This window comes from Clytia hemisphaerica, unplaced genomic scaffold, assembly GCF_902728285.1.
Source record: "Clytia hemisphaerica strain Z4C2 unplaced genomic scaffold, Clytia hemisphaerica genome assembly, whole genome shotgun sequence".
NCBI lineage: Eukaryota > Metazoa > Cnidaria > Hydrozoa > Leptothecata > Clytiidae > Clytia > Clytia hemisphaerica.
In genome coordinates, this window is record NW_027103247.1 from 1725211 (window position 1) to 1744964 (window position 19754).

General features: G+C 37.8%; 1 protein-coding gene across 1 annotated transcript; it reads left to right on the forward strand.

Moving 5' to 3' along the window:
* The first annotated feature begins 3241 nt into the window (after positions 1-3241).
* Positions 3242-6925, forward strand: LOC136822944 (uncharacterized). Its single transcript, XM_067079279.1, has 5 exons — positions 3242-3503; positions 3918-3974; positions 4815-4926; positions 6144-6277; positions 6559-6925. The coding sequence occupies exons 1-5, from the start codon at positions 3369-3371 to the stop codon at positions 6574-6576; spliced, it is 456 nt and encodes a 151-aa protein (XP_066935380.1). The 5' UTR covers positions 3242-3368; the 3' UTR covers positions 6577-6925.
* Positions 6926-19754: the final 12829 nt, after the last annotated feature.

A 19754-nucleotide genomic window follows, 5' to 3' on the forward strand; every position in this document is an offset into this window, starting at 1 on the left:
ACCTTAGAAAAATTACTGTAACATCGGCAAGTTAGTGAAGAAACACTTTGTAGTCATGTGCTACCTAAATTGTGCAGACTACCGGGCTACCTTAATGGAGTGACCCGTTTGCTTCTACAAAACCTTAGAAAGATAACAGTAACATTGGCAAGTCAGTGTGGAAACAGTTTGTAGTCATGTCTGCTACCTAAATTGTGCAGACTACCGGGCTACCTTAATGGAGTAGCTCGTTTGCTTCTGCGTAAAAACCTTGAATACTATTTTGGACTTTTTCTGGTACAAGCCATTTATATTGAAATCAAAGCTCTTGGTATTTTTTTTTTAGGAAAAGTTAAGTGCAAACCCTGAAGGGAAACGTCATCTACTTGTCTACATCTCTACAAGTCGTCTTCAAAAGGTAAGAAAACTTCTGAATTGTTTACCCAGCACCTTCAATGTTTGCGTCTTCATCACTCCAAGTACAAAATCTCTTCAGAGTCATTTAGCAAACGTAGGTGGAAAGAAGCACTTATTATCTTTGAGCTATGTTGGCTTGTGAAGTCTAATATATTCTAATTTTCTTTTCTACAGGAGACTGATCAACCGAACGCAAGAAAGAAAGAACTGTTTGCCTGAGATGCCAAGACTAATGGTAGAAGTTAGGACATGAAAATCGTTTATCGTGTGCGGTAGCAAGATTTTGACGGTGGAGCCGCTTCCTCTCGGTTTCTTATGTTTAATGGTTTTGTTTTACTTGCTCCACGAATACTATCCAACAGACAGAGCTGATTACCTGCATGCATGACAATCTAGCACCGGATTGTCTTCAAAGACACTTGTTGTAAAGATTCTCATTACGAAAGCTTTAATAATGCAGTAAAAGATTTTAGAATTTCTACCCAGCGATTTCGACACCTCTATCTCACAGAGCCGCTGGGACCCCCGCCCAACTGAAAAATTTGACAAAAATTTCGTCTCGGTAGGAAAAAAACCTGAAATTTCAGTCCCACTGCTGGGAAATTAACTTTGATTCCTTCCCTATTCGAAATAAACTATTCGCAATGAAATTCTTATCCCCAATGAGGAAAAAAGTTCCACCGGGGCTATGAGACAGGGGTGTATTTCATTTTGTGGTTTATTTTTATAACTACTATCGAGTTTTTTAGAACTTTTGTAGAGCTTATTTTTGCTAATAATTTATACAGTTCGTTTTCGTACTTTTCAAACTTTTTTTCAGTGCAATCGAATGACCATATAATTGGGTTTCTTTTTTTGTAGTTCTATTGTACCTTAAATTTAACCATCCCTTCATCGAGCAAAGTCTCGCATACACTAAGGATTTTAACTTGGAATTGTTTTTATGAATGGAATGTTTGCGTACAGATAAATAAAGGTGTATACATGTTAATATTTTCGTTAATTGTTATTACTCTTATAGATGTATATATGAAAGGCTTTCAACAGGCCTACTTTATTTTTGTTGATGATAGGATCCAAAAATCTCAAATTCGTCCATGGATGTATTGTTGGTCTGTCGAACTTGAGATTTTTGCGGCATTTTAATCACGGAGAAAAGATGAAACACCAGCCTTTTGGTTCAAATTATACAGACTCAATTTTATTGAAAACCACGCATTTCTGTCGGTACCCATTTCTGTCTTTACAATGTGTCAACTGGGTAATTCCCCATATACAATAACTTAAATTAAGAAAGATCTCTATTGTGAAAATATCTAAAAACAAGATATGACAAGAAAAAATATCTAATGATATTATCCTGTTTTGAGAAAAATATCATCTTAAAACAAGATAATTTAGGTTGAAATGTGCACTTGGTTTTAATCTTAAAACAAGAAAATTCTTCTAGATAAAAAATCTATGCCATCTCAAATCAAGATAAAATTTCTTACCCATCGGAATAGAAAATTTATCTTGAAAGTGGGATAATTTATCTAGTATTAAGAATTTTTATCTACTTTTTAGAAAATTATTTTTTACAGTGTATAATTTGGTACCTTGCAGACCAGTCTATGAAATACACTTTTATAAATCCGGTTTTGCTGAAATTTTGACTGCAAGCTTGTATTATCAATACCTAATACTTTGTCAAAATTTCAAGTCAATAGCATTTTCCAATCACTACTACAATCCTAGGGCTGATTTACGCATAAAAGGACAATTTTTAGGCCGGTCTGTAAAATACACGATACCAACAGCTCGCAAGAAATTCTTCCAATGCCCCAAATATGTCACGTGGAATTACCTAACGAAATTTGAGAAAAAAGATTAAAGTGAAAAAAAGTTAGAGGGGGTCCTCTCCTATATTCGGCATTTTCGAAGAATGATGACGCCATCAAGTGAGGCATCTCGTCATCAATAATGCCAACATTTTCACCAAATATGCCAATTCAAGTTGGTGCACACTTGCAAAATTTCAAGTCATTTGGAAGATAGATATTTCAAGATGCTCAAAGGGTTATTAAGATAAACAATTTTCTATTTTCTGAATGTAGTCAAAATGTTCATCACTTCTTTATTATGAAGGAACTCCGATTTTATTTAAATTTAAAGGTTTTATTTTTACACATAATTGTTCCCGTTTCAAAACAGACACATATTTCAAGTCGGGACAGTGTCTACCTATTGTTATATTATGCTGATATAAGCAAAAAATGTTTTCCTTTTCCTCTTTCGACCAATCTTGCTCCACAACCGTGTCAATCCAACGTGAAAAAGCTTGTAAATTAAAATTGATGAGTAAGTCCTTTTAAGTGAAGAAGGGGAAAACGTTTTACAAACGTTTTTCTAAGGTTATCAGGTTATCAACGATGGTGTAACAACGGTCAATTTCCCCCGTGAAAAGTTGTGAAAGAGAACGATGGAAACCGAAAGGGGATATGTTTAGGTTAAAAAAAACACAAATGTTGTAAAAGCAGATTTTCAGATCAACCAACAGTGAATGGAAATAGTTGACGCGCAGTTTGTTTTGAAAAGCTTCTATTCGTTTATTCACGACTTAGCATTACTAATAATGTTTTTCTCAGTAATATCATAATACGTTATTCGTCCCCTCATTCATTATGTATTCCTACTTTATTAAAAACGCTCATGTAGACAGAATCACGAAAATCTACGAAACAATGGTCTATTCAAGGAGCTATCTGCAAAAAGAAAAACGAAACAAAGATGATAACAATCAAATCAAAATTGCAGACCCTGCAAAATAACAATAGGATATAAATATCGCTGGATTTCTCACTCTATTCATCTAAAGGGGCGGACACGCGAATATCATTTTTCGTCAGTTGTAACCCGACCTTGAATTCAAGCAAAGCTCTTATACGCGATTTTGAATATTTTTTGATTTCTTAAAATTCACGGGAGAAAAAATGGAAGCTGAGAAAACTGTACTTATTTTGGGTGCTATTAAAATCTTGCTAGGATTTTTGTATTTGGTTTGTACGATTGTGTACAATGTTGAGATTGGATCTCCAAATGTCATCACGTTCGTTGGTTGTATCCCTGTAAGTGATTTTAGAACAATGCAAATATTGTAGACATTCTTTTTTCATGTGCTTGCTTATGTCTATACTGTAGTACTGTAATCCCCATGTAGAATTTTTTTGTCACTTACAGTTCCTACGTAAGTTACGTGGCCTGCGTGGTTTCCCTACAAACGCGGTATAAGAAAGTAACATTTACCGCCAAAATTGTAAAATGTAAAACGTGAATAAAACAAAGGAAATACATATTAGATTCAATTTGTCATTCGAAATTTTAAGGCTTCATTTTGTCTTGCTTAGGAAAGTTTGAAGTTTCGTTTTAAGTTCACTCCCGCGCTAATTCATTTAATAAAACATCTTACCGCGGAGCAGTTTACCTATTAGGAGTCCAAGTAATGTTGGTAATTTATTCTTTCCAATGAATTTTTATTTTAGCTTTTGGTTTCTGGTATCTTAGCCGTGTTGTATGCATGCCGTCGCTCAAGAGGAATGGTAAGGAGTTCGTTCGCATTCACATTTTTATTTAATAGTGTTTTTGTTTCTCGTGTTTACTTGAACTATTTTCCCATAGGTCTAAAGAGAAATTATCTTTAAATGGCTTTCATTACTAGTCATTTAGCGCTCTAATTTTTCTTAATAGCTCTTCATCAGAAAGGCGCCCTATTAAAATGCGATCTCTGAATTATGTTAAGTTTCCTTGTTCCGCTTCCCTGAATCTTTCTTCCAAAGTTTACTGAAAATCTTTTGTCTATGCCTCCTTGGTAACATCTTAATACCATCTTGTCCGACTTTTTATAAGCACACTTGTCTCATAACAGACTTGCTTACAAGTCTAGCGAGGAGCTTGAACTTTAAGAGCGAGCTAGAGCTTCTCAAACCCTGTAAATATATGGGGTTGAAATATCTTGCACTTTCCAGCACTTTCTGAATTCTAAGAATTTTTCTTATAGTTTTACACCCCTGTATCACAGCTTCGGTTAAAGTTTTTCCCAACGTGGGAATAGAAATTTCTATTGAAATCCCAACCGAGATAATTCTATTGTTGTTAGCTCAAAAAATCCAGATAGAAGGATGTGCAATCTGATTTTCTTGAGGTCCGTGGATCGCCAAGAGTGGGCTGGGAACGACAAGAAAATAGCGATACAAAGTTGAAATAGGGCGCTGTATCAGGAAAATTTAGTTTTCGACTTTACGGCGCACCTCAAGATTCTTGTTTTAGAAATTCCAGTTCAAGAGGTTTACGGTACCTTGCCTGTAAGAAAATTATGACCAGCTGTTATCAGGTTAATGACACAGGGGTGTAATTTTTTGTCATTGTCGTTTCTTTTTTAGCTAATTGGCGTAATGGTGGTCAGTATCATCGTCACTATCATCCTGGCTATCGGTGCAATCATTCTCGGACTCGCTGTCGGTGCAATTGATGCTTGTGGAGAAATCAACCAAAGTAAGAGTTCATGTGACTTCATCATTTTTTCTTTTGAAACGCCTCGAAAAACTGGATGTTTGTCGTTATTTCCGTTGAGGAAATCAGTAGCAAATACCAGGCTTATTCAGATCACGTCTTTTTTTTTTAACATCGGGTATTTTGCACCACCCCTGAGAGTGCAGAGTGCTACGCCAAAAAGTGAAATAAGTTTCGTGGCAGGACGGCACAGCAAAGCTTTAATATTACGTTCCGCAAAATAACTAGAGATACGAAAGAGGCCTCATTTTTGTATTTCATAAAACCAACTTATTTAGGATTTCACGCTTTTTTTTCACACTGGAACATTTTCAAATATAAACCATGAAAAAAGCTTCAAAGAAAATTCAATTTCCTTCACTTTAGAGGCTATTCACACGAATTACTGACATGTTTTATAATAGTTTTATCAACATGTTATGACCATGATCTGGTTAAAAATTCTCTTCAAATTTCCCTCACATGCAAACACGCAATAATGTCATTAAAAGATTCGAATTTTTTCGAGAGAGGTTTTTTTTTTTAAGGGCATTACATCCCTTCATAGGCAAAAGTATCAAAAGCTTGTGAAAATAAACTGGGGGTTTGCATTTGGAATAAAACTAGTCTACATAATAGACAGCTCCAGGCTTTTAGGCCTTAAGAGTAGGAGTTTTACGCTCGAAACGAAGGAAGATGTGACGTAGCCTAGAATAAAACTGGATTAAACCTTTAAAAAGGACAGTTCCTAGCAGAATAGAAAATTCAGATTGTAGGACTGTTTGAAAAATGAAAATTACTCTGAGTCTGAAATTGTTTCATAAACAATGACATCAGTACGGATAACCGATCCTTATCAAGGCTTATCTTATTATTACATCTGTTAAAAATTTTTATTTCATTTTGTGGTTGATAAAAAGAAATCATAAAGACGTTGCTATCTTAACTTTATCGTAAACCACATTGGACCACATGCAGTTACTAAAAGAGTATATGTTGAAGAGGGTTGGGCCTATGTCTGTCTGCACATTATATAATCCTAACAACACATCTGCCCCCAGTACAGTAGCGACATCGCAGAAAACCAGCCTAATAGAAATCCCCAGCTGAACCAATCTCAAACTTTTGGACAGTCTTTCATTCTTGATATTGATATTATTTTCAAGTTTCTTTTTTGGAAAGATTATTTCAAATCAAATTCAACTGTTTTATTTCTTTAGCGAGCTGTGTTGAAGGCCATGAAACGAAAGTGAACTTGTTGAGAAGTTTCGTCGCTTTTGCTGTTCTGGGATGCATCGCAACTTTCACAACCTCTATCATTGGATGCGCTCGTGTCTGTTGCAAATCTGGTGGTGTAAGTATCTTTTTCCACTTGACCTCTCTTTCTCAGTAGCATGGTATCAGGGGCCGCCGATAAATATTGACCACCAAAGACAATTGCCTTCCCCTGAGCTTCCCACAATTTTGGTCGACCAAATACTACCTTTTCTATACTGTCATTAAGATTAGGGGTAGGGTTGAAGTAACAAAACAATCTACAGTTTCGGCTCTTTAGTTCTGTTGGCTTCTAAAATGATTCGTATCAGAGACTTTCCACTCCATAATTCACTAAGTTTTTGTTTCCATTGTTTGTAGGAAAACAACAGCGTCTAAAGCAGTCCAACAATAACGGAAAAATCATCATAACATAAAATGTCACTATCATGATATAAACTACCGAAAGAAAACACATACAACATCATTCAACTAGCCATTATAAAATTTTACCATCAAAACGAAGGCTTGAGTTTATCGCTGCGTATTAATTTGCGTTTTGTCACATTTAATTAGGATTTTACTTGTATCATATGTATGTTGTACTATATATATTTTTCTGTAAGAGGCTGGTCCACATAATTTATGTGGATTCTTTCACTCGTTGTCAGCTTTCTCCAATAAAGTAAGATCTTTTTCATTGTATATGTTCTTTTGTTTTTATGAAAGAGATAAATAGCTAACATTTTGATTCAGTTTCATCTTAATCTCTATGGGGGGGGGCGTACGAGGTTTTGAATTACCGCCATCTCGGCCATTTTTTTGAAAATTACCGTTATCCCGTCAAAGATTTTCGAAAATACCGGTCCCGCTGTTTTTCCCATAAAATTCTAAGGACTAGAAGTCAAAAATTCGGCAAAATGGAATAGAATATGTACGAGGTAGATCAATATTTTTGTATTTTGTTAAACATTCAAAATTCATTGTACACCTTTCCCGGATTGTATTTTTTGAAGGTCTTCAAACCATATTGAAAACTATATATTTGTATTCCTCCTATAAAGACAAGTGCATGCTGAAAATTTTAGCTTAAAAAGCTTTTTTCTATCAATTTTATGACTGTTTTTGTTCACGGTAAAATCCCTTATAAAAATTAAAACATACAGCCCGGCCTCGTTTCCATGTAATTCAATTGTTTATAAAGAAATTTCAAATCAAAATAACTCAAGAATCGAAAGTGCTTTTTTCATAATTATCTTTTTATTTGTTTAGTTTTGCGACCTACAATTTTATGAAACTAAATAGAAACATCCAAACATTAAAACAAAAAAGTCAAAAAGCCTAAATAACAGGGAGTTTCTAAACATCGACCAGAAATGGCGACCACGACCAGCGACCACAACCGGCGACCAGATAAATTTGGGTCATCGAGTTTACCTGCTCTCTCCACCGTAGAGAACATCCAAATCGAGTCCTGATGTGGCTTTCAAATGAACCACTGAGTACGTGGCTGAGAATTACTCTAGCTAGAGAAAACTAAAAGTGACTTTTGACGTTACCAGTCATTTTCTAGACAAAGTGACACTTTTTGAAAAAAATATTGACAGGGCAATTAAGTGTGATGCTAGACTGGAGTCGTTTATAATGCGTGTAATACTAATAATACCAATACTACTAATAATAATACGGGATTTAGTTTGTATAAACGACTGGAAGAATCCGGTGTTCCAGCCTTATAGATACAGGGGCTAGCTACGCAGAAACTTGCGTAGCGAGAAAACAATTTATCAAGCAACAACAAACTCTCAAAACGAAATCAACTCAAATGAAAAAATTTCAATACAACAAATCCACACATATTCTTTTTTCTCAAGAATTATTTTGAGTAGGAAAAAATTATAATTGCAATATTGACACTTTTCTTTTGTTTGGAGTTAGTGCACAAAGGTTTCTAGACGACTAAAATTGTTCCATTCATTACTTTTTGCTTTTTTCTACTATGTAAATTAGTCGTCTGCTTGCTAGACTAGTGTGATGCCTTAAAATATTATTTACATGAAGGGAGGAATGAAGATGATAGAAATTGTCCTCGCTAGTTTTCTATTGTCCTTATATTGTCAAAATACTTATTTTGACAAATGATCTGCTGCATATGCTTCTACACTGAATTTGATGCCGAAAATACAAACGTAGCAATTGAACTCTATTCAATAACACTGCTCTAACGTGAGACAGGGGTGAACTTTACTCTTCAATTCGATAAATAAATGATCATAAGAGAAAGACTCTACGGTGGAGAAAGAGGAAAAACTCGATAACCCAACTTTATCTGGTCGCCAGTCGCGGTCGCTGGTCGTGGTCGCCATTTCTGGTCGATGTTTATGAAATAAACAAAACGAAGATTTTCTATACTTCATAGAAACCGGGCTTTATAAAGCGTCGTGCACATTTGCATTAACGTTTCAAAAATAATTTTAAACATTTTTTATGAAATGGTGTAAGATTCTTTTACCTATATGCTGACTCCTGTGACAACCTTTTTTAATAGTCCGAAAATTTTATGTACCGTCTACGTATGACTTTTACCGAAATACCGTTGTTTTTTATAAGAATTACCTCATCCCAGACGAAAAATCAGGTGTTTTACCGTCGCCGTGACTCTTATAAAATACCGTTTCCCGAACACTTTTTATCGTTTTTACCGGTTCCCGGCCCTAAATTAGGCCTTATCCCGAGTACCGTCAGATCGTACGCCCCCCACCTCTATTAGCGAGGATTTAGAGTTAGATGCTTTTTGTCTCTCGGCTGCAGACTTTGGATAGACGCTTTTTTTTATAAGAATGGTGTAATCCATTTCATCATGGATATTCTTGACTTTTTTTGGAAAATTATCCCAAAATATTCTTACAGCACTCTAAGGTTAGGATCAGTGGCGTTGTGGCAGGGGGGCAGGGGGGCCATGCCCCCCCCCCAGCGGAGCTTTCTTGAAGAGGCGCCGAAGAGCAAGGGGCGCCAAAAAAGAGTTTTTTTAAACGCCCCAATCTTAAAAATCATATTTTATGCGCCTTAAATTGCGCCCCAGGACCAATTTTACTGAGATAGTTTTAAATAACTTGCAATTTTTTTCGCTCGCTTCGCTCGCAATACACTTAATTGGTAATTTCTTTGAAATCTAGCTTATTTACAAGTTTTTTTGTGTACAATACAGCATTATTAAATGAAAATCTAACTGCGCCCAATTTGCTGACAACAATATTGAAATTATAAAACATCAATTTTTTCGCTCGCTTCGCTCGTATTACACATTGTTTTATTACTCTTAGGTGCCAAATAAACGGGCCCCCCCCCGCTTGTTAATTTTTCAATTTTTTTCCATCCCCCCCGGACCTTATAAGGCCCCCCCCCCCCCCCCCCCCTTTTATTAATTTTTGAAAAAATTCCCAGCTACAAAAAGGAAAATTCCTTGTTTTACTCTGAAAAGCCTAAATTTAGTATATTTTGACCCTTTCTAGGGTTTAAAGGCCATTTTCCAACCCCCGTAATTAGGCCCCCCCCGTTTATTTAATTTGAAAAATTTTCCACCCCCCCCCCCATTTATTCGACCCACCCCCGTTTATTTGGCACCGGTGTCAGGAAAATTGCCCCCGAGAAAACTGCCCCCCGGAAAACTGCCCCCCCGGAAAATTGCCCCCCGGAAAACGGCCCCCCGGAAAATTGGCCCCCCTAGGAAAAATTGCCCCCCAGAAAATTGCCCCCCAGAAAATTGCCCCCTAGGAAAATTGCCCCCCGGAAAATTGCCCCCTATTTTTCCATTTTTCGAAACTAAATCTGACTCAATTTTCAACATTTGGGAGATTTTGGATTACGCAATTTTACGTGATCGCGTCTTAACGGATTAAGAGATCTAGAATATTTTGGGGCTATATCTTGGTCCAACGGTTGCAGGTTGCAGCCGTAATTTTCATTAAGTTGACGCTTTTTATAAGGAATAATGTGGTTTAACCATGGAATACAGAGAAAGCGTTTTCTCTGTTTAGCGATAGTCAATTTTCTACCCAGGACATTGTTGATCCAACCCCTCCTCCGCTTATCAATTTTTCGGAATCTGAAACTTCTTTTTTGTACGGATTATGCTGTTTTAACCTTTTTTCCAATCCATCCCTGCTGCGCTGACCCCCGTTTACTAGGTACCCTAATAAGAGTAATTCAAAACTACTTTATTTTACAGCTACAATGGCCATTTGAAGTTTCATTGGATTTTTTTATAAAAAAGTGGAAAAAAAAGATGGCGGGGGGGGGGGGGCAATTTTCCGGGGGGCAATTTTTCCTAGGGGGCAATTTTCTGGGGGGCAATTTTCTGGGGGGCAGTTTTCCTAGGGGCAGTTTTCCTAGGGGGCAATTTTCCGGGGGGCAATTTTCCGGGGGCAGTTTTCCGGGGGGCAATTTTCTCAATATTCCCTTCCTCTTTATGCCTAGGCAAATGAATTAGTAAAAGTTTTGAAACTGGTGGGTGGGGTGCCACTTTGGAAAATTGGGGGGGGGGCGCCATTTAAAAATAATTGACTCTGGCCCCTCCAGAAAAATTTTCCCACAACGCCACTGTTTAGGATCCTAATTCAAACTAGATTTAACATTTAGTATAAACGTCTCAAGCATAAGATACTAAGATGGCATTTTTGTGAAAGGAGTGTAATTGAAAATGCTCTAAAAACGGCATCCTTAGCTTGATTAGCAAAATTTCATGATGGTGAGTGATATTGATTTCTTAGCCTGAAGATCTATGCTATGATTTCTTATTCTATATACTGAAGGCGAAATATATAGCATGGTATGGGCTGAGAGTTTGAATTTCCCAGATCCTAATAACAGTTGAAAACATAGCCAATCAAATTTTGTTATTCTTTTACTGGTTACACTTTCTTAGCGAAAGCGCAACTTCCGAAATCTGGTTTTTGTTTTAGTAAGTGAGGACAGCGCTAAATTCGAATTTCCGATTGTAATTTTTTTGAGGCAGATTTGTTCCTCACAGGTCATACCCTAGACTGGAGTCGTTTATAATGCGTGTAATACTAATAATAATAATACACGGGATTTAGTTTGTATAAACGACTGGAAGAATCCGGTGTTCCAGTCTTATAGATACAGGGGCTAGCTACGCAGAAACTTGCGTAGCGAGAAAACAATTTATCAAGCAATAACAAACTCTCAAAACAAAATCAACTCAAATGAAAAACTTTCAATACACAAATCCACATACATGTTTTTCTCAAGAATTATTTTGAGCGGGAAAAAGATTATAAATGCAAATATTGACACTTTTCTTTTGTTTGGAGTTAGTGCACAAAGGTTTCTAGACGACTAAAATTGTTCCATTCATTACTTTTTGCTTTATTTCTACCATGTATAAATTAGTCGTCTAGCTTGCTAGACTAGTCATACCCGTCCTCAACCTCGTCTCCATGACGATTTGCTTTTTATATAGGGTGTAGCAAATTCGATTCGAAACGACCATTAAAATTATAAAAAAGTGAGAATCAGGCCCTGGGTACGAGGTTGACCCGTCCTGTATACATCAGATTATAAAAATACAGGACGGTTCTCCTGTATATGATATTCTTAGCATTATTCTTAATTTTTTTGGGACAAGCTGGAGTTTTTACAAGCTCTTATTCGATTTGGTTGGTCGTTAACATGTAGTAAAACAATTTTGTTACTTTTTCTAAAGAACGTGTCATCTCTATTACTTCAAATGACCAATTAGTGGAAGCATCTTATAAAAACTCCAGCTCATCCCAATTTTTTGGCCATTTTTATCATGGACATTCTTATAAAGTACATTCTTTTATAAAAAAATCATGTACTAAAGTCTATTCACGATAAGTGTGCACTCTTTTTTCATTTACCTATAACTTTTGAAGGAATTCTTCAATCTTTATAAATTTGGTATCATTGGAAAGATATTTGTGAGTGGAACAATTTGAAATAAAAAACTCTTTAAAAAAATTCTAAAAATGAAGATGAAAATGAAGAAGAAAAAAATGAAGATCTTATAGAAAAGTGCTATAACTATCATTTTTACTGAATTGAATCCTTGATCATCGAACGAGAAAAAATTTCTAAAAAATAATCATTCAGTCAAAAGATATCAAACAAAGTTATAAGCTTATTAATGTCTATAAAACCCTGTTTTCTGCTGTTTTCTGTTGTTTTTTGGGGTCAATCACTTATTAACTTTGTATCATAACTTTATATTGAATGATTATTTTTTAGAAATTTCTTTACAGTGGTGACCTCCTAAGATCAAAGAATCTCTCCAGTGAAAATGAAAGTTATAGCACTTTTCTACAAGATCTTCATTTTTTTCTTCTTCATTTTCATCTTTGTTTTTAAATTTTTTTTAAAGACTTTTTTATTTCAAATTGTTCCACTCGCAAATATCTTTCCAACGATACCAAATTCATAAAGATTGAAGAATTACTTCAAAAGTTATAGGTAAAAGAGAACAGACTTTAAACATTTTACCCAATGCACTTTTCTCTACGAAAAAGAATTTACAAAAACAATGACTGAGGTTTCTAAATGAGAATAAAACTATTTTTGAGGTAACATTTTAAAGGGATTTAATTAGGATTTTATTACCATGAATTTGCAAATTATTTGTCATAATTACTTTTCTATTAACAAGAACGTCAAAAAGTTTTGAAGTCTTTTTTGGCTTTTATTGAACCTAGAAATGCTACACGTTTCTTTTATAAGAAAACGGGGCTTCGTTAGCCAAAATAATAAGAACACTTTAAGAACATTTTAAGGCTTTGCTCTATAACATCCAATTTTTATAGAAAAATGGACAAAGGTACTCATTTAATGACTATTTTCGTCTAATTTCCTATAAAATTGCATGTCTGCACACCCTAAAAATGTTCTTAGGATTTTCTTAATTATCCATCTCAAAACGTTCTTGCATACTTTGTTCTTTAAGATTACCCTCTGAATCATAATCCCCCTCCGGAAAATTTCCCCGAAGATTACCATTTTGCAAAGCATATGTTTTGTGAATTTATTAAGTTATAAGCTTGATATTTAGCCAACCTTTTGAAGATGAGTCTGAAAAGCGTAATTAGCACACGCTAAAACAATGTTTAGGTAACCATCACAACCTCCGGTAAGTCGGCCCTCCTTAAGCCCTATTAATTTTCTTTTGATATTCGGCTTTCATAATTACCTCTTTTCCTGGAAAGGTTAAAAGCACGGATATTGTATAACTGTGTTATACATCTGTTTTTGGGAATGATATGATGGGGGTAATCGGACCGGACTGTAAATAGAGCCATCAATATGACTGGCTATTTTCTAGATATGGCCTTGGGAATGGGATAGGTTGGAGAAATAGGGTGCTCTGGAAGAAGGCTAAAATTAGGACAATTTTAGACGTTGGAAAAGGTTAGGGTTACGAATTTCTTACATGGTGGTTGAATTTCATAGGTGAGAGTTAGGGTTACGAATTTCTTAGGTGGTGGTCAGGGTTACGAATTTCTTAGGTGGTGGTTAGGGTTACGAATTTCTTAGGTGGTGGTTAGGGTTACGAATTTCTTAGGTGGTGGTTAGGGTTACGAATTTCTTAGGTGGTGGTCAGGGTTACGAATTTCTTAGGTGGTGGTTAGGGTTACGAATTTCTTAGGTGGTGGTTAGGGTTACAAATATCTTAGACGGTGGTTAGGGTTAAGCATTACACTGATAAAGTCTGCTAGACATTAATAAGGTAATATTTGCTCTTCATCTTTGATTCTTTCTACAGTGATTAGATTGACACATGCGCGATAAAATTTATATTATTGGTCTTCAGAGGTTAATATATTCTTTGAAAATTTAACCTCTGATACTCAGGGTACAAACCACCATCTAAGAAATGCGTAATCCTAACCCCACCTAAGAAATTCGTAATCCTAACCCCCACCTAAGAAATTGGCAACCTTAACCCCCACCTAAGAAATTCGTAATCCTAACCCCACCTAAGAAATTGGCAACCTTAACCACCACCTAAGGAATTCGAAACCACCACCTAAAAATTTTCAGCCTAAAATCCCACCTGTGAAATTTGTAACCCTAGCCATCTCCAGAGAAATTTGAAATCCTGATCACCAAAGAAATTTGTTGCCCTAACTCCCGTCTATGAAATTTGTAACTCTAATGACCACCTAAGAAATTGGCCGTTCTTTATGAAATTTGTCGATCTTTTTGTCCATTTTTAGTAAATTGGGGATTCTTTAGATCAACTCCCTCCATCCAACCCTAACCATCGCACAAGACATTGGTAACGCCAACCACTACCTAAGAAGTCGTAACCCTAACCCTTACCTAAGAAATTCCTAACCCTAACCACCACCTAAGAAATTCGTAACCCTAACCCTTACCTAAGAAATTCCTAACCCTAACCACCACCTAAGAAATTCGTAACCCTAACCAACACCTAAGAAATTCCTAACCCTAACCACCACCTAAGAAATTCGTAACCCTAACCACCACCTAAGAAATTCGAAACCACCACCTAAGAAATTCGTAACCCTAACCCCCAGTTCTGAAATGTGTAACCCTAACCAACACCTAAGAAATTCCTAACCCTAACCACCACCTAAGAAATGCGTAACCCTAACCAACACCTAAGGAGTTCCTAACCCTAACCACCACCTAAGAAATGCGTAACCCTAACCAACACCTAAGAAATTCCTAACCCTAACCACCACCTAAGAAATGCGTAACCCTAACCAACACCTAAGAAATTCTTAACCCTAACCACCACCTGAGAAATTTGTAACCGCCACCAAAGAAATGCTTAGCCCTAACCCCCACCTAAGAAGTTCCTAGCCCTAACCACCACCTAAGAAATTCCTAACCCTAACCACCACCTAAGAAATTCGTAACCCTAACCACAACCTAAGAAATGCGTAACCCTAACCAACACCTAAGAAATTCCTAACCCTAACCAACACCTAAGAAATGCGTAACCCTAACCACCACCTAAGAAATTCCTAACCCTAACCACCATGGAAGAAATTCCTAGCCCTAACCACCACCTAAGAAATTCGCAACCAACACCTAAGAAATTCCTAACCCTAACCAACACCTAAGAAATGCGTAACCCTAACCACCACCATAGAAATGCGTAACCCTAACCACCACCAAAGAAATTCCAAACCACCACCTAAGAAATTCATAACCCTAACCACCACTTAGGATTTTCGTAACCCTAAGGCCCAGTGGACCCTCAATTCACGCAATCACGCAATTTTTTTTCGAAATTCACGCATTCACGCAAAATTTTCTCGAGTTTCACGCAATAACCCGATTTTTCAGGAAATCGGAAAATTTTCGGGAAAAATCGGGGAAACATGGGAAAATCGGGAAAACTGCACATGATCGGTGGAAGAAAGGGAAAATTCACGTACTCACGCACAAAATAACCCAGATTCACGCATTCACGCAATCAAAAAGTGAATTTTCACGTTCGCGCAAGTTTTTTCAATTCACGCATTCACGCATTTTTTTTCCAATTTTCACGCATTCACGCAGCCGAAAATGCCAATTCACGCAATCACGCAAACCGCTGGGGGCCCCCCTAAGTACCACCAAAGAAATTCCAAACCACCACCTAAGAAATTCTTAACCCTAACCACCACCTAAGACATTCCTAGCCCTAACCACCACCTAAGAAATTCTTAACCCTAACCACCACCTAAGACATTCGAAACCACCACCTAAGAAATTCGTAACTCTAACCACCACCTAAGAAATTCCTAACCCTAACCACCACCTAAGAAATGCTTACCCCTTACCCCGAATTCTAAAATTCGTAACCCTAAGCCCCAGTTTTGAAATGCGGAACCCTAACCAGCACCTAAGAAATTCGTAACCCTAACCCCCAGTTCTGAAATGTGTAACCCTAACCACCACCTATGAAATGCGTAACCCTAACCGCCCCCTAAAGAATTTGTGACCCTAGCCACCACCTAAGGAATTCGTAACCCTAACCACCACCTAAGAAATGGGTAACCCTAACCACCACATAAGGAATTCGTAACCCTAACCCCCACTTCTGAAATGCATAACCCTAACCAGTACCTAAGAAATGGGTAACCCTAACCTCCACCTAAGGAATTAGTAACCCTAACCCCCACTTCTGAAATTCGTAACCCTAACACCCACTTCTGAAATGCGTAACCCTAACCACTACCTAAGAAATTGGTAACCCTAACCACCACCTAAGAAATTCGAAAGCACCACCTTAGAAATTCGTAACTCTAACCCCCAGTTCTGAAATGTGTAACCCTAACCACCACCTAAGGAGTTCGTAACCCTAACCACCACCAGAGAAATTCCTAACCTTAACCACCACCTAAGAAATTCCTAACCCTAACCACCACCTAAGAAATTCGAAACCACCACCTAAGAAATTCGTAACTCTAACCCCCAGTTCTGAAATGTGTAACCCTAACCACCACCTAAGAAATGCGTAACCCTAACCACCACTTCTGAAATCCCTAACCCTAAACCCTAAGAAATCCTAACCCTAACCCACCTAAGGAGTCGTAACCCTAACACACTAGAAATCTTAACCCTAACCACCACCTGAGAAATTTGTAACCGCCACCAAAGAAATGCTTAGCCCTAACCCCCACCTAAGAAGTTCCTAGCCCTAACCAACACCTAAGAAATTTGTAACCATAACCCCCATCTAAGAAATTCCTAACCCTAACTACCACCTAAGGAGTTCGTAACCCTAACCACCACCTAAGAAATTCCTAACCCTAACCACCACCTAAGAAATTCCTAACCCTAACCACCACCTAAGAAATTTGTAACCGCCACCAAAGAAATGCTTAGCCCTAACCCCCACCTAAGAAGTTCCTAGCCCTAACCAACACCTAAGAAATGCGTAACCCTAACCACCACTTCTGAAATCCCTAACACTAACCCCCATCTAAGAAATTCCTAACCCTAACTACCACCTAAGGAGTTCGTAACCCTAACCACCACCTAAGAAATTCCTAACCCTAACCACCACCTAAGAAATTTTAACCCTAACCACCACCTGAGAAATTTGTAACCGCCACAAAAGAAATGCTTAGCCCTAACCCCCACCTAAGAAGTTCCTAGCCCTAACCACCACCTAAGAAATTCCTAACCCTAACCAACACCTAAGAAATGCGTAACCCTAACCACCACCTAAGAAATTCGAAACCACCACCTTAGAAATTCGTAACTCTAACCCCCAGTTCTGAAATGTGTAACCCTAACCACCACCTAAGGAGTTCGTAACCCTAACCACCACCAGAGAAATTCCTAACCTTAACCACCACCTAAGAAATTCCTAACCCTAACCACCACCTAAGAAATTCGAAACCACCACCTAAGAAATTCGTAACTCTAACCCCCAGTTCTGAAATGTGTAACCCTAACCACCACCTAAGAAATGCGTAACCCTAACCACCACTTCTGAAATCCCTAACCCTAACCCCCATCTAAGAAATTCCTAACCCTAACTACCACCTAAGGAGTTCGTAACCCTAACCACCACCTAAGAAATTCTTAACCCTAACCACCACCTAAGAAATTCCTAACCCTAACCACCACCTAAGAAATTCTTAACCCTAACCACCACCTGAGAAATTTGTAACCGCCACCAAAGAAATGCTTAGCCCTAACCCCCACCTAAGAAGTTCCTAGCCCTAACCAACACCTAAGAAATTTGTAACCCTAACCACTACCTAAGAAATTCGTAATCCTAACCACCACCTAAGAAATTCGAAACCACCACCTAAGAAATTTGTAACTGTAACCCCCAGTTCTGAAATGTGTAACCCTAACCACCACCTAAGAAATTCGTAACCCTAACCCCCACTTCTGAAATTCCTAACCCTAACCACCACCTAAGAAATTCCTAACCCTAACCAACACCTAAGAAATGCGTAACCCTAACCAACACTTCTGAAATTCTTAACCCTAACCCCCACCTAAGAAATTCCTAACCCTAACCACCACCTAAGGAGTTCCTAACCCTAATCAACACCTAAGAAATGCATAACCCTAACCAACACTTCTGAAATTCTTAACCCTAACCCCCACCTAAGAAATTCCTAACCCTAACCACAACCTAAGGAGTTCCTAACCCTAACCACCACCATAGAAATTCCTAACCCTAACCACCACCTAAGAAATTTGTAACCCTAACCCAGCCTAAATAATTCGGAACCACCACCTAAGAAATTCGTAACCATAACCACCACCTAAGGAATTCGTAACCCTAACCTCCACTTATGAAATGCGTAACCCTAACCACCACCAAAGGAATTTGTGACCCTAACCACCACCTAAGAAATTCGTAACCCTAACCACCACCTATAACATTCCTAACCCTAAACAACACCTAAGAAATTAGAAACCACCACCTAAGAAATTCGTAACCCTAACCCCCAGTTCTGAAATGTGTAACCCTAACCACCACCTAGGAAATTCGTAACCCTAACTACCACCTAGGAAATTCGTAACCCTAACCACCACCTAAGAAATTCGTAATCCTAACCACCCCCTAAGAAATGCGTAACCCTAACTACCACCTAAGGAATTCGTAACCCTAACCACCACCTAAGAAATTCGTAAACCTAACCACCACCTTAGAAATTCGTAACCCTAACCACCACTTAAGAAATTTGAAACCACCACCTAAGAAATTCGTAACCCTAACCCCCAGTTCTGAAATGTTTAACCCTAACCACCACCTAAGAAATTTGTAACCCTAACCACCACCTAATAAATTCGTAATCCTAACGACCACCTAAGAAATTCGTAACCCTAACCACCACCTAAGAAATTCGTAACCCTAACCACCACCTAAGAAATTCGAAACCACCACCTAAGAAATTCGTAACCCTAACCCCCAGTTCTGAAATGCGTAACCCTAACCACCACCTAAGAAATGCGTAACCCTAACCCCCAGTTCTGAAATGTGTAACCCTAACCACAACCTAGGAAATTCGTGACCCTAACCACCACCTAAGAAATGCGTAACCCTAACAACCACCTAAGAAATTCGTAACTCTAACGACCACCTAAGAAATTCGTAACCCTAACAACCACCTAAGAAATTCGTAATCCTAACCACCACCTAAGAAATGCGTAACCCTAATTACCACCTAAGGAATTCGTAACCCTAACCACCACCTAAGAAATTCGTAACCCTAAGCACCACCTAAGACATTCCTAACCCTAACCAACACCTAAGAAGTTCGAAACCACCACCTAAGAAATTCGTAACCCTAACCCCCAGTTCTGAAATGTGTAACCCTAACCACCACCTAGGAAATTCGTAACCCTAACCACCACCTAAGAAATTCGTAATCCTAACCACCACCTAAGAAAGTCGTAACCTTAACCACCACCTAGGAAAGTCGTAACCCTAACCACCACCTAAGAAATTCGTAACCCTAACCACCACCTAAGAAATTCGAAACCACCACCTAAGAAATTCGTAACCCTAACCCCCAGTTCTGAAATGTGTAACCCTAACTACCACCTAGGAAATT

Excerpts from the sequence above, each read along its gene's own strand:
- LOC136822944 (XM_067079279.1), top strand. The coding sequence starts at position 3,369 with ATGGAAGCTGAGAAAACTGTACTTATTTTGGGTGCTATTAAAATCTTG. Across the intron at positions 3,504-3,917 it reads CGTTCGTTGGTTGTATCCCT|CTTTTGGTTTCTGGTATCTT; the intron begins GTAAGTGATTTT and ends TTTTTATTTTAG. Across the intron at positions 3,975-4,814 it reads GCCGTCGCTCAAGAGGAATG|CTAATTGGCGTAATGGTGGT; the intron begins GTAAGGAGTTCG and ends TTTCTTTTTTAG.